This window comes from Drosophila montana, unplaced genomic scaffold, assembly GCF_035044405.1.
Source record: "Drosophila montana isolate Dmon_TW-CO22-7 unplaced genomic scaffold, ASM3504440v1 contig_2106_1, whole genome shotgun sequence".
NCBI lineage: Eukaryota > Metazoa > Arthropoda > Insecta > Diptera > Drosophilidae > Drosophila > Drosophila montana.
The window spans coordinates 1,110,731-1,124,480 of record NW_026997017.1 but is presented as its reverse complement, the minus strand read 5'-3'; the positions used below and the strand labels follow the sequence as shown (position 1 = coordinate 1,124,480).

At 44.7% G+C, this 13,750-nt stretch overlaps 5 protein-coding genes across 7 annotated transcripts; 2 read left to right on the top strand and 3 right to left on the bottom strand.

Moving 5' to 3' along the window:
• Nucleotides 1–399: 399 nt before the first annotated feature.
• Nucleotides 400–1,498, bottom strand: LOC135426981 (cytochrome c oxidase assembly factor 7 homolog). Its single transcript, XM_064680362.1, is given in 3 exon segments — nt 400–814; nt 816–1,095; nt 1,282–1,498. Coding segments are annotated over 3 exon segments (771 nt in total). The 5' UTR covers nt 1,382–1,498; the 3' UTR covers nt 400–423.
• An 85-nt stretch (nt 1,499–1,583) lies between these two features.
• Nucleotides 1,584–4,162, top strand: pie (pineapple eye). The gene is made up of 2 exons (XM_064680352.1): nt 1,584–1,774; nt 1,833–4,162. Exons 1-2 carry the CDS (start codon nt 1,661–1,663, stop codon nt 3,180–3,182), a joined length of 1,464 nt encoding a protein of 487 aa, XP_064536422.1. The 5' UTR covers nt 1,584–1,660; the 3' UTR covers nt 3,183–4,162.
• Sirt4 (Sirtuin 4) lies at nt 4,107–13,708 on the bottom strand. Its single transcript, XM_064680357.1, has 3 exons — nt 13,705–13,708; nt 5,075–5,249; nt 4,107–4,921 (listed from the first exon to the last, which is right to left on the bottom strand). Exons 2-3 carry the CDS (start codon nt 5,235–5,237, stop codon nt 4,173–4,175), a joined length of 912 nt encoding a protein of 303 aa, XP_064536427.1. The 5' UTR covers nt 5,238–5,249; nt 13,705–13,708; the 3' UTR covers nt 4,107–4,172.
• Nucleotides 5,546–11,937, top strand: LOC135426962 (RNA-binding protein 25). Of its 3 annotated transcripts, none has more exons than XM_064680338.1 (7): nt 5,546–5,684; nt 6,016–6,104; nt 6,201–6,439; nt 7,271–8,459; nt 9,587–10,472; nt 11,026–11,612; nt 11,717–11,937. In XM_064680338.1, the coding sequence occupies exons 2-7, from the start codon at nt 6,042–6,044 to the stop codon at nt 11,810–11,812; spliced, it is 3,060 nt and encodes a 1,019-aa protein (XP_064536408.1). In that variant the 5' UTR covers nt 5,546–5,684; nt 6,016–6,041; the 3' UTR covers nt 11,813–11,937. The 3 variants fall into 3 exon arrangements, with proteins under 3 accessions (XP_064536408.1, XP_064536409.1, XP_064536406.1); XM_064680339.1 differs by having other exon boundaries at nt 5,562–5,684; nt 6,005–6,104; XM_064680336.1 differs by lacking the exon at nt 5,546–5,684 and having other exon boundaries at nt 5,712–6,104.
• Rab18 lies at nt 12,273–13,746 on the bottom strand. Its single transcript, XM_064680365.1, has 3 exons — nt 13,537–13,746; nt 12,896–13,328; nt 12,273–12,825 (listed from the first exon to the last, which is right to left on the bottom strand). Exons 1-3 carry the CDS (start codon nt 13,593–13,595, stop codon nt 12,724–12,726), a joined length of 594 nt encoding a protein of 197 aa, XP_064536435.1. The 5' UTR covers nt 13,596–13,746; the 3' UTR covers nt 12,273–12,723.
• Nucleotides 13,747–13,750: the final 4 nt, after the last annotated feature.

Here is a 13,750-nt window from a genome sequence, read left to right as displayed (position 1 = left end):
TTTAACAATTAAAACTAGGAATTTCCTCTTTTACAAAACACATGCCGAAAACGCAAATGCTGCCTATGTACACGATGAAAAAATAATATATATATATATACATATACAGATATGTATATATATATATATTAATGTTTATATAGCCCTCTTAAGTTAGATATAGGAAGTAGATTGAAAGTATTTAAAGGTCAACGGAGCAAATGATGCAACATAAGAGTTTGTTTGAAACGCGTCGCAAAATGGCAAAAACTAAATCAAAACGAAAAAATAAAGAACAAGATGTATATTTTGGAAAACTACAGGAAAGAGCGCAGCATGGAAAGGAAAAGTAAACTATATATATGTATATATAGTATTTGTATATATACATGTAAATATATGTATTTTTATCAATATATGTATATATACTTAGGTATAGGTTAATCAGTTTGGCATGCCGACGCCCTGTTTAAAACTGAGCGTCTCCTGTTGCTTCTTGACCTCCTCCTGCATTTCGAGGGCCAGCTTCCTATACTTTTCCGCCTCCTTTTCGTTCTTCTCGATGCCATCGCCACGCGCGTACATCTGGCTAAGATTGGCACAGGCGTACATGTTACTCAATTCGCTTGCCTTGTGGGCGAACTGAAATGCCTTCTTCATGTCCTTCAGCATAATATAATCGGCGTCCTTAATCGATTTTGATTGTGTGCTGGCTGGCGCATTGCCGCCCCCATTTGCCATATCCTCCGGCTTCTTTTGTACGCCCGAAATATGCATGCTGGACAGATAGACGCAGGCGGTGGCATTGTTCATGTCCCAGCTCTTTGTGAGAAACATTTCTGTCGATCTCTTTGGGCATGGAGCGCGACACTAGCAACAGGCCGGAATGCAAACAGGCATCCGAATCGTTTAGATTGCAGCCCTTCTCGTAATATTGATAGGCAACGCGTGGCTCACCCTTGCTGCCGCTTTTGCCCTTGCCGAGGAAGCTATAGTTGCCATATTTATAGCAGGATTTTGCATAACCATAGTCGTCACATGTCGATTTGTATACTTTGGAGGCCTTCTCGAAATCTTTCTTGATGCCCTCCAGATAGTCGCCCAGTAGATGGCACACTGTAAATAATGTATTTACAGTTATTAGTTGGTCTTCTTTAGCGAATGGTTTACAAAAATGTTCATGTTCGTTTGTTTTGTAATTCAATTACGATACAAAAACCTAGGTTAGAGCGCACACAATGTTTTTGTTGCTGCTGTTGTTGTTGTAGCTGGCGAACTGGCCGCCTGTTGTTGTTGCTTTACCTTCCGGTTTCTTTTCAGAGTAACAGCCAAAGCGATATTCAACGCCCAGCTTCTCCACATATTCCTTAACGTCAGACTCCTTTTTTAAGTCGTAGGCCATTGTGGTTTTGTTTTATATAAATTAATAAATAACAGCCAGTTTTGTCGATGCCTCTCTGGTTGTTATGTTGTTGCTGTTGTTGTTGTTGTTGCTGCTGCTGCTGCTGCTTGTGTGTGTGTGTGCTTTTTTTTTTTGTTATATATGTGCTGTTTTTTTTTTCTATTCTGACAAGCAGTGTTGGAGAACACAGCCGGCATTGCATCAGCAATTGCCAGTTATCGATAACAAAGCTCGCGCGGTCGGTCACACTGTTGCAATATTTGAAAAGTACGTCGCGTCATGTACAAATGTGATATATGCAATAAAAGCAGTGCTAACGAGGATACAGATGATGTCTTGCTATATGGCGAATGGATGATCAAGCAGAAGGTGACGGTGCACTATTATTGTCTGGTAAGCGGCACATTTGAATGTTTTCAGCTATTTTAAACTCTGCTAACTCTGTAAACAGCTGCTGTCCACGAATTTGCCCCAACGCGGCGGCGACTCCAGCGGCATTCTGGGCTTTTTGCTGCGCGACATACGCCAGGAGGCGGCCGCCGCCCAGCAGCGCAAATGCGCCTTTTGCAAGGAGAAAGGCGCCAGCGTCGTTTGCTACAAGTGTCGCATTGTTTTTCACATGCCTTGCGGCTTGGAGAATCGCTGCATATATCAATTTTGCGATGAATTTCGCAGCTACTGCGAGCACTGCATGCCGCTGGACGACTACCAGCAGCAGCTGATGAACAATCCACCCAAGGATGCCTATTGCGACATCTGTTTCCGTGCCATTTCACCATTCCTGCTGCACAACGTCACGTACGGTGATTGCTGTCGCAAGGGATTCGCGCATCGGACGTGTATGCGACGCTATGCGCTCGCCTCCGGCTACTATTTGCGTTGTCTGTGGTGCCGGGACAAGAAGTTCCACGACACGATACGGCTGCAGTCGGTGTTTGTGCCGGACCGCGATGCCACGTGGGAGCGTCAGCCGAATGCGTACAGCGAGCTGCACAGCAAGCGTTTGCGCTGCGAACAGACTGTGTGCCTGTGTCCCAATGGACGGGATTACCACAGACACAGCTGGACCATACAGCTGTGCATACTGTGCGCCGCCACGGGCACCCATCTCAAGTGTCGTGTGGGCACAATGCGCTTGGTCCGCACCTATGGCGTTGAGCCAAACGACTTTAAATGCATCTCGTGCATTGAGGTCGAGCAGAAGCTGATCCATGGTCATCACAACTATTCCGGCCAGAGGGTGCCGCACAAGCCGAGCTGGGAAACGGCAGACGAACAAATAGATGCCTCCTATTATATGCCCAAAACGTGCTGTGAACTGAGCATAGCGCCGGACGAGGATTCGCCGGTGCTCTCCGACGAGGATGCCACGTCCAATGAGGCGAGTGTGATAACAGTTGTGCCTTCGCAGCGCCTGTCAACACAAAGTTGTCCACGTTTCAGTCAAAGCTTTGCCAAATCGCCGCCAGCCGCACTCCTAGCGGACCAAACCGTCATCGAGCTGGCGGACTCGCAGATCAGTTCCACACAGCAGCTAAGATGCTCCCTAAAGCCGCCTCTGCTGCTGAACGAATCCTTCACTTGCGGCGGATACTTCTATCTGGTGGTCTACGAGTACAATGAACATCAGATGGATCTGTGCACCGGCACCTGCACACTGCGCTTCGCTGCGAACGATGCTCGTCTGGGGGATCGCTCGGTGGAGGCGCTGCAGCACCTGCCGCTGCTCGAAACGGACGTTTGGTTTCGCGACAGCAATCGTGGCATCTATGACAAGATCGATCAATATACCAAAAGCTAAGCCTACAAAATATACAGAGATACGTGGCACATGAGAGCTAAAAACTGTCTCTTGCCATTTCTTGATAACGGGATGAACGGGTTGAGGCATCCAAAATGTAAAATATCTGTGCGGGATCTGTGCGACCTATACAAGAATTAACATACCAAATTTGGTGGCTCTAGCTTTAAAATTATTCGAGTTATGCCTCAAAACCGATTTCTATCGATACTATAAAAAATGAAAAATAACAAGAAAACAAAATTAGACTCATCTTATATTATATATTTCAAATTTGAAGTCATGAGCTTCCGAGAACGAAACGGAAATATGCTCAAAAGAAATCTCTCAAAAGCGATATATGTATATCGATATGGGAAAAACGTTGGCAGGAATAGAATATTTTGAAATATATATAAAAGAACACAGATTAACCCAAAAGATCAGCTATGTTCGTCACAAAAAGTGCTTTTAAATCAAAGTCTTAGCTCCGATCGATTGTTGGAGGAATGTAAGAGAAGCTGGCAATTGCTGACTTTCGCCCAGATGTCTTGATAAACAGAAATTTGAGATACAAAACAAATTTCTAAACCAGTTCTTTCTACAAATATATATCACAGTAGTCCGATATTGCTTTAACACCAAGTCTCGTTAAGATAACATGAAAAATAATAGTTTCTGAACGTGTCTACAGTATGTGATATAGCAATCTGATCCGGTCAACCTTGAAATGTGTGCAACCTGCACAGAAAGACGGCACCATACAAAGTTTCAGGATACGGATCAAGAATATATATAGACGTGACAATATTTTGTACAAGGGTTTACGAGTTTGAAGTCTTCAGCTGCCTGCTGGCATATGGCGAATATATATATATAATTACATGGATCGGAGATTAAAGTAGAAGAGCGTCGCATTTTCGATTAACGAGTCCCATCAGTAAATAAAATGTCAACAATTTGTATTACAATAAAAATAAACAAAAAATCGAGTTCGAAAATAGAGTACGCCTAAGTTGTGGCACGATAATCGAAGAGCTTGGGTATCACATCGCCACACTTGGCCGCGATTTTAATGTCGGCCAAATGATCCGCACGCGTCTCTCCAATATTGACAATAGCCACCGGCAGGTTAAGGTCTCTGGTTTGGAGCACTATGCGATAGCCGGAGAAGACCAGCAGACTGGAGCCGAGCACCAGCAGGCCATCGCTGTTGTAAACCATTTTGGCAATCGCATCGAGACGATCTCGGGGCACAGAGTCGCCAAAGAATACAATTTCCGGCTTGAGATCGCCGCCACATTGCGGACATGGGGGTATTTGAAAATTCTCAATATATTCAGCTGGTATTTCCACATCGCCATCGGGCCGTATCATTTCGGGCGCATCCTTAAACGCCGGATTCAGTGAGGTTAATATGCTCTGGAACTCGTGCCGATCGATGCGATATTCACAGCCCAGACACTTGACCACATAGCCGCTGCCATGCAGCTCCACCACGCTCTTGGAGCCGGCCTTTGTGTGCAGCCGATCCACGTTCTGGGTGACCACCGATTGGATGCGCATCTCACGCTCAAAGCGCGCCAGCGCATGATGCGTACCATTTGGCTGGGTGCTCGAGAAATTTGGCCAGCCCACGAAGTTGCGGGCCCAATAACGTTTTCGCACACTGGACGATTTGAGGAATTCGATGTGCTGTATGGGCTTGTGATTGGTGCGCGCGTACAGCCCAACGCCAGCCGAACGATAGTCGGGTATGCCTGCAGACGGAAAAACAACAGTTTAATATACAGTGAAAGGCCTACTAAATGGTGGGTCTGTATAATTAAGTTCATTGAAAATGAACTTAAAACCGATCGGGCAAGAACATAACTGTTGTTCAGCAGTCAGTCAATCGCCAGTTATTTGCGCACCTGATTCTGTGGAGATGCCAGCGCCAGTGAGCACCAAAATGTTTGGTTTTGACAGCATAAAGTCCTCCAAACGCTTTATGTCATCGTCCAGCACTGGTTTGTGCTGGGGCACATATTGTTGCTTGATAACGCTGCGACATCGCAGCACAGCACTCAGGCGCATTGTATAATGGGTCTGGATTCAATTTCAAAACAAATCAAAATATACTTTGTTTTTATTTTATTTAACAGCAGAAATGCTTGCTACGCAGCTGCTAAAAGCCAACACTTAGTGGCCCGAAGGTGTGACCGTAGTTTTAATTAACATATATTTTTTGTGCCAGAAACCATTCTTGCAAACTTTTAAATGATGCTGTTATAAAATCTCGAATGTTGAATAAAATTGTATTTGTGTTTGTATTTTTGCGAACAGCTGACACTAATTTTTAGGTATTTCTCAACACCAAGCCGCCGACTGTCAACGCACAACGACTGCATTGTGTATATATATCGCACGCCAAACGATAACAGCAGCGCTTTCACGCTTTCTCATCTCTATGTGGCAGCGGCTGCAGTGGTGAAAATTTGAGAACAGCCTTTTTTACGTGTAGTTTCTTTTTAAATTGCATATGTATGTAAAAATTAAAACTTAAATACGATATCGCGGCGGGCAGACTTGAACACGTATAGTGTACTTGAATGCGCACGCTCTTTTAGATAGCGAAACGAACACATATTTGCCTTTAAACCACAAATATCGTACACGATTCACGTTCACTTGAAGACCCGTGTGCTTGTATCGTGTGTGCATGTGTGTGTGTGTGTGGTGTATGTGTATGCTTGCGTGCGACTGTATATGTGTACGAGCGTGCATGTTGCGTATGTGTGTGTGTGTCTGAATGTGTCGGCTTTAATTTACACGCACCCCAACAACAATATACAAAATATTAGTATTTAAACAGGAAGGCAAAACATAAGGAACAGCAAAATGTCATATCCACCGCGAGCGCCGATGCCGCCATATATGAATGCATCGATACCACCGCCGCATGTAAGTTTTAATTTTTTTTATTTTTACTGAAATTAAATGCAAGCACAAATGCTAAGAAAATGTTTTTTAATTTGTTTTTATTTTTTGCTCACCCAGCTGATGCCTCCGATACCCCCGCCACGCAGCTACCGCAACTCGGCGACGATCAGCTCACAGCCAACAGTCTATCATAGACCGCCGGAGCCGCAGCCGCAATTCCGTGGACCCGTCATCACCGTCTTCGTGGGCAATATCAGCGAAAGAGTCCCGGAATCGCTGCTCAAGCGCATTCTAGCCGCCTGCGGCGTTGTCATCAATTGGAAGCGCGTCTCCACTTTCGGATTCTGTGAATTCGAGTAAGCCAACCTATCCAACGGAGTGCAGCATCTCCTTGAAGCTATTCGTGTAGCTTCTGCTTATAAGACAATGTGCATAGAAGGAGACGCTTAACGCAAAGTATATATATATTCTTGATCAGTATCAGCAGCCGACTCGCTATAGCCACGACCGACTAGTCCCTCTCCTTTCCTTCTTTCTGCTCCAGGCGCATGTGTCGAAGATCGTTAAATCCTATAACCAACCTTCTCTCAACATAGCTGAAAACCGTATCTTCGTCTGTCCGTCTGTAAGGCCATTAAATCTTCGGCGTGCCGAACACAGTTGGGTTTTTTTTTCGTTTTTAGTTTGTTTTTAAGTCAAACGTTACGCTAACAGAGCCACAGCAAAGTCTTTTTTATGATAAACTTGTTAAAATTTTCGTTATGTTATTGTGACGAAGAATAGCCTTGTCTAACATTAACAGTTACGTGACTCTGTTAACAGGACACAAAAGAGGAATTCGCAAAGTTAAACAATGCTAAAACTTTTCTAATACATTTGTTCAACAAATTCGCAACTGATAAAATAAGAGACTTGTTCTAAGTTAACAGCGTGACGTTAACAGAACAAATAAACAATGATTTTTTGTAGCACTTTTTATCATAGAAGAAATCCTGGTTTTATCGCACATTATTAAGACAGCATAAATAAGAATGAATTAAATTGGAAGCCATGTCTAAATGTTACATTTAACAGGAATTTGTTGAACAGTTAACAGTTTTGTTAATGTGACGTTAACAGCGTTATGTAAACATAAGCTTCTCGAACTAGATGGTAAATTGAATGTGCCGTTTCTTTCGTCCCTGCAGCGGTCCCATTGCGGCCATGAGATCTGTGCGTCTGCTGAGCGAACTGGAGATTGATGGTAAGAAGCTGGTGGCTAAGGTGGATGCAAAGAACAAAGTGCTAATCGAGGATTACAAGGAGAAGGAGTGCAAGAATGGCGAGGGCGGTCCCAATGCCATGGACGAAAAGACTGAGGACGAGTTCGCGACCAGCCAAATGCACGAGCTACTCGAGGAGCACAAGCACGAGTTCGAGGGCTTCGACGGCACGAATCGCGGCGATCTATACGGCAGCAGCAGCAGCAATCGCAACAAGAAGACGCGACGCGGCGAGGATGACATCAAAATCAAATCGTTAAACGACAATGCGCTCGAGGAGGAGAAACGCAACCTGATCAGCAGCGAAATTGGCAAATTCCGTAAGCGCGCCGAGGCCGATGAGCATCGCAAGGAGCTGGAAAAGGAGAAGGAAAAGGAGAAACAGCTGGCCACCAAGGAGAAGGAAAAGGAGCGCGAACGCGATCGCGAGCGCAAAAAGCAGCGCGAAAGCGAACGCAAAACGAGCAGCAGCAGCGCCAGCGGCAGCGGCAAGCCCCCAGCCAGCATCAGTGCCAGCAGCGAGGTCGAGGAGGTGGTCGAGATCAGCGAGAAGGAGCCCAGCAAGGAGCCGAGCAGTCGCAGCCGCAAGGAGTCCATTGTCACCATCGATGTGTCGCCGGCGCGCAAGGAGCACAAGGAGCGCAGCAACAGCGACTCGCACAAGGAGAGCAGGCGTCGCGATCGGCGCTCCAAGTCGCGCACCAAGGAGCGCGATCGTGATCGCGACCGTGAGCGCGAACGTGAGCGCGAGCGTGAGCGTGAGCTAATGCGTGAGCGCGAGCTCCGTGAGCTGCGCGACAAGGAGCGTGAACGCGAGCGCGAACGCGAGCGTGATCGCGAACGTGAACGTGAGCGAGAGCGTGAACGTGAGCGCGAGCGCGAGAGAGAGCGCATCGAGATGCGCGAGCGGGACAGGGAGCGCGAGCGTGAGCGCGAGCGCGAGGAGAAGATCATCAAGCCCGTGCGTGATGCACGGCGCGAAAAGGAAATGGAGGAGGAGATGCGCGAGCGCAAGAAGGCCGAGAAGAAGGCACGCGAAAAGGAAGCGGCCTACCAGGAGCGTCTGACCAACTGGGAGATACGCGAGAAGCGCAAGGCCAAGGAGAATGAAAAGGTAAAGAGTACAATTAAATTATGGCCACAAATGACACTTGCTTAAACCTAATCCGGTTAATTATAACTCGAGTAACAAAAAAGACAAATGTCATCTTAGCATAGGAATGTTTCTCCACATATGCTGTTAATGACACTTGCTTAAACTTAATCCGGTTTATTATAGCTAAACAATAGAGAGATAGAAATGGAAGATCCTAATGTCATCTTAGCATAGGAATCTTGCTCCAGTTATGCTCTTATGACACTTGCTTAAATCTAATCCAATGCCGGTTTATTATAGGCAGACAATACAAAGCGACACTTTTAGATCATATTTATATATACATATATATATATATATATGTGTGTGTAATACAAATGTCATCAAAGCATAGGAATGTTCCTCCACATATGCTGTTAATGACACTTGCTTGAATTAAGTTTTATCTGTTAATTTTTCTCTTTCAATACTTCTGAATATGGCATTTAAAGAAAAAATGAAATTGGCCGAAAGAAATTTAATTTCAAATACTTTTTAGTTTTTTGTTTTGCAACTTTTCGCACTTGAAAAAACCCCACTAAATTTTCTTGCATACATTTTAGGCAAATGTCATTAGAGCATGATGACAGTGCACTTTCAGGCATGCGACAGAGAGGCAGCAAAATTAATAACTTAAAATGTGATAAATTCTTTAAACTAAAGCAAAGAGTTTTGCTAAAACTCAAACTTGGATTAGTTCCATAAACTAATTACAATAAGACTTAAGCTTTAAGCAAATGTCATCTTAGCATATTTAAAGGCAATTTGTGAGAGAAAGAGAGAATGAGAAACGTTCTGCAAACTTTAAGCAAATGTCATCTTAGAATATGACAAATAATTGGAGAGAGCAAAGGAGATAGCTTACTGTTAGATAAATACTGGAAAAGAATAAAAATAAATCTCTTTTTATATTTAGTCCTAAAGCAAATGTTATCTTAGCATTAGTGTAGGCAGTACGAGAAGTGCGAGCGAGACAGCTTGAGCAGTAAAATATGCCATGAATACAATTAATCGAGTTTCGAACTTTAAGCAAATGTCATCTCAGCCTAAGAGCAAGCTTTTGACAAATTACAAATAAACCAATCTACAACAAATTATCGTTGCAGTATCGTCACAAGGAGCTGATGCGACAGGAGGAGCGCGAGAAGGACGCCAAACGGCTGAAGGAGTTCGTCGAGGATTATGACGATGAGCGCGACGATGTGCTCTACTACAGAGGCCGCGAGCTGCAGCAGCGTTTGGCCGAGCGCGTCCGGGAAGCTGATGCCGATTCCAAGGATCGCGAAAAGGAGGCCGACGAACTGGCCGAACTGAAGAACAAAATCTTTAGCGGCGAATTCGAGAATCCGTCACAGGAATACGAGAAGGCGCGCCGCGAAATCGAGAAACTCTACGAGCCGCGCATCCTGATCAATGTCAACCTGGAGGCGCAGCGACGCGACACAGAGCTGCAGCCCCTCCAGCAGCAGCAACTGCAGCAGCAGCAGCTGCAGTCGGAGAGACGCAAGCAACAGCTGAACGATGACTACGATAGCCGCGACAGCGTCGGGGTGTCGGGGGGTGCTCAGGTGGGGCACGTGCATAAGCCGCCGCCCTCGGAGGATTCCATATCGACCAATGACGAGCGCGCCTCCATGGCGGACACGGCTTCCAATGCCAGCGGCTATTCGCATCTGAAGAACAGCAACAACAACAACATTAGCAACAACAACAATAACAACAACAACAACAATAGCAACCAGGCGGACAGCGTCAGTCGCCAGAACAGCGAATCGAGAGATTCGCTGGCCAACATTCACACGCCCACAATGAATGCCATGGACAATGATCATGCCGCGTCCGCGTCTGCCTCCGCCGTGACCATGCCGATCATCTCGCTCACATTGGGCAACAATCTCAAAAAGAAAATGATCGAGGCCACCGGCGTTTTTGTCAACGACGACGACAACGACGAGAACATCAATCCCAAGAAGCGCAAACTTGTGCCGTTAGGTGAGTCTGAGCATATCCGGGCCTAAAAACCAAGGTTAGGCTAGGGCAAAAGCCAAGTTCCAAGAGCGCTCTCTCCCTGCTTTCCACGCAGCACAAAGAGATCCAAGCCGTGGTTAAATTTTTGGTTGTATTAACAATAGCCTCAGGCAAAAGCCAAAAGCATGTACATATATTCCTGTGGAGCTCTTTTTGGCTAAGTCATAGTGGGAATATAAATTGTATTATTTCACCACGGCCTCAGGCAAATGCCAAAGCTTATATAAATTCCAGTCTAGCCCACAAACGTAAGAGAGCGCTCTCTCTCTAATTTCCACGCAGCATAAGTAGCCTAAGCTGTGGTGAAAATATATATTTGTATTTCACCATAGCCGCAAGTAAATACATATAAATTCCTGCCCAGCCCACAAACGTAAGGGAGCGCTCTCTTTGCATTTCACCATAGCCGCAGGCAAATGCATACAAAAATTTCTGTCTAGCTCTCTTTGCTTTGGTTATGGCACTTAAGAGAAAGCTGCAGCACTTCAGCAAATAATATTTGTTGTATATATTCCAGATTACGATGACAATATAAGCAATAGCACCACGCCGATGAGTGCATCTCAGACGGCCGCGGAGCGTCAAAGTTCTGCTGTATCAGCGGCGACAGCTGCTGCCGCTGCCGTTAGCCAAAAGATAGCCAATGCCGGTGGCGGCGGCGGCGGCTCTGGCTCAACATCATCCGGCTCGATGGGCAGCGGAAATGGCGGCAAGAATAGCGGCCAGCATGGAAAGCATGGCAACAGCAGCGGCGGTGGCGGCAAACACCATGGTAAGAATGATGCAGCCGCATCTGCGGGCAGCGCAGATGCTGCCGCGACAAACACCAAAAAGGATGAGAATGGTGCGAAGGTGCATGATGAAAAACGCCGCCATATAAAAAGCATTATTGACAGGATACCCACACAAAAGGAGGAGCTATTTAATTATAAGCTTGACCGCAACGAGATTGACAGCGGTCTAATGGAACGCAAAATACGTCCATGGATCAATAAGAAAATCATCGAATATATCGGTGAGCCGGAGCCAACGTTAGTGGACTTTATATGTTCCAAAGTATTGGCCGGCAGTCCGCCCCAAAGCATACTGGACGATGTCCAAATGGTAAGATCCACCACACCCAATTCACCATTGCCGCAAATATATAAACAGTACCCTCTCTTTCTCTCTCTCTCTCTCTCTCTCTCTGTCTTTCTGACCTTCCACAGGTGCTGGACGAGGAGGCTGAGGTGTTTGTGGTGAAAATGTGGCGACTGCTCATCTACGAATTGGATGCCAAAAAGAGTGGCATCGCCGGCAAGTAGATGGCAGCGTGGTGTATAACAGCGACCGACCTGCAGAGAGGTTGCTATACTTTAAGTTACATTTGTAATGCCTAGACACTATACAAAAACGAAACAAAAAAGTAATAATAATACGATAAACCAAACACTATGATTATAGAAAGTGTACATACATAGGGTGTGCGGCTGGAATAGTTTCGCTTATGAAACGCCGTCACCAATTTTGTCACCTTGTGTTTTTAGAGATAATTGCAACAAAAGAAAAAAAAAAACAGATTCATCGATATGTAAATACACTCTCACACACACACAAACAAACAGCAATCAAAATGAATGAAAAGCAAATGAATAACAATCGTGCTCCATGTACATTTTTCTATCTAAACATCGTTTTTCTTTTTGTCTACTTTTGCGGTAATTAGTGTACAATGTATCTTTTATTTTTTATTCTTTTTTTTTAATGAATTTTAGCGCAAAGAGCTTTTGACTTGAAGCAATGTCTTCATTTAAGATTTAATAATAAAAGAAAAAACAAAAGTAAACCTTAAACCTATGTTTTTGCTATGACGGGATGCGAAGAGAGAGGGACAGTTGAGCTCTCTTTCTGCGCAGCGTGGTGAGTTGAGAATAACGGGGCGCTCTTCTGTTTGCCGAAAACATAAAAACAGTGGGCCAAATTATTGTTAGCCAATTGCATTAATTTATGGGATAGTTATATTTACAGTTGAGGTACATTTAACATTTTGTGGTATTGCTTACCGAACCGCTTTGATTTCTGTTATTTTTATTTTTTTTTTTTTTTTTTAGGGATATGTGAGAAAGCATTTATGCTAATGAAGTTGAAACGTTTAAATAAATACACGCTAGAAATTTATCAAAATTGGTTATCGAATAGCGATAAAAAAAAACCGAGAATGAGCACAGGACACGCATCAACAATAACACGTTGATGGGGCTGAATCCACATCCTGGACATTGTCTATGGTCATGCCATTCGCGGTATTGCCGTTGCCAAAATATTCGGAGGAAACAATCTGCAGAAAAAACATGTTGAAAAAATAAGCAAACATTTGAAGTTACAAAATGGTACAGAAAAGAGCGCACCTTCTCTACAATATCCTTGAACACATCACTAACGTACTGATCACATTTGGCCGAGGTCTCGATGAAGAGCGCCCGATGCTTGCGGGCAAATTTGCGACCCTCCTCACGATCGACGACACGCTCCTGATCGATTTTGTTGCCAACCACAATAATCGCTATGTTCGGATTGTCACTGTAGCTGTCCAGCTCGGCCAGCCAAGCCTCCAGTTTGACCAGCGATTCGCGATTTGTGATGTCATAGACAAGTATGGCGCCTAGCGCCTTGCGATAGAAGCTGGGCGTCAGACTGCGAAATCGTTCGGCGCCCGCTGTGTCCCACAGTGCCACCTTGTAGTCAATGCCATCCACATTCATGATGGCGCTCTTGAAGTCCATGCCAATTGTGACGTCATGATTGTCATCGAACTTGTTCTCAACGAAACGACGTATCAGGCTGCAATAGGATAAAAATAAAATAATAAAAAAAGATAAAACAATGAGACAAACTTTGGAGTCGAATGCGAAATACTCAACACGCATCAATGACTAAGTGCTATTAAGCCAATCTCTATTTAGGTATTGTTTACATGTGTGTATGTGTGCGCATTGGAAATACGCAATTGAAAAACTTAATTGGAATTAGTATTGTGCTGATTGCTTGCCTGGATTTTCCAACGCCGCTCTCACCGATAATAAGCAGCTTTATAGCTCTGTCAGCCATGATTTCAATTTGTTTGTTTATCTGTTAAGTTTTGTTTTTACAATTATTTCATTTACGATTGAGCTTAAACAAATTGTGGAATTGCTTTGGTTGTGCGGGGGCTGTGGGCTGGATATATTGGCGTTGCCATACTGTCACTTAACAGCATTGCTCCA

Excerpts from the sequence above, each read along its gene's own strand:
- pie (XM_064680352.1), top strand. The coding sequence starts at position 1,661 with ATGTACAAATGTGATATATGCAATAAAAGCAGTGCTAACGAGGATACA. Across the intron at positions 1,775-1,832 it reads CGGTGCACTATTATTGTCTG|CTGCTGTCCACGAATTTGCC; the intron begins GTAAGCGGCACA and ends CTCTGTAAACAG.
- Sirt4 (XM_064680357.1), bottom strand. The coding sequence starts at position 5,237 with ATGCGCCTGAGTGCTGTGCTGCGATGTCGCAGCGTTATCAAGCAACAA. Across the intron at positions 4,922-5,074 it reads TGGCATCTCCACAGAATCAG|GCATACCCGACTATCGTTCG; the intron begins GTGCGCAAATAA and ends TTCCGTCTGCAG.
- Rab18 (XM_064680365.1), bottom strand. The coding sequence starts at position 13,595 with ATGGCTGACAGAGCTATAAAGCTGCTTATTATCGGTGAGAGCGGCGTT. Across the intron at positions 13,329-13,536 it reads AGCGGCGTTGGAAAATCCAG|CCTGATACGTCGTTTCGTTG; the intron begins GCAAGCAATCAG and ends ATCCTATTGCAG. Across the intron at positions 12,826-12,895 it reads TCAAGGATATTGTAGAGAAG|ATTGTTTCCTCCGAATATTT; the intron begins GTGCGCTCTTTT and ends TTTTTTCTGCAG.
- LOC135426962 (XM_064680338.1), top strand. The coding sequence starts at position 6,042 with ATGTCATATCCACCGCGAGCGCCGATGCCGCCATATATGAATGCATCG. Across the intron at positions 6,105-6,200 it reads CATCGATACCACCGCCGCAT|CTGATGCCTCCGATACCCCC; the intron begins GTAAGTTTTAAT and ends TTGCTCACCCAG. Across the intron at positions 10,473-11,025 it reads GCGCAAACTTGTGCCGTTAG|ATTACGATGACAATATAAGC; the intron begins GTGAGTCTGAGC and ends TATATATTCCAG.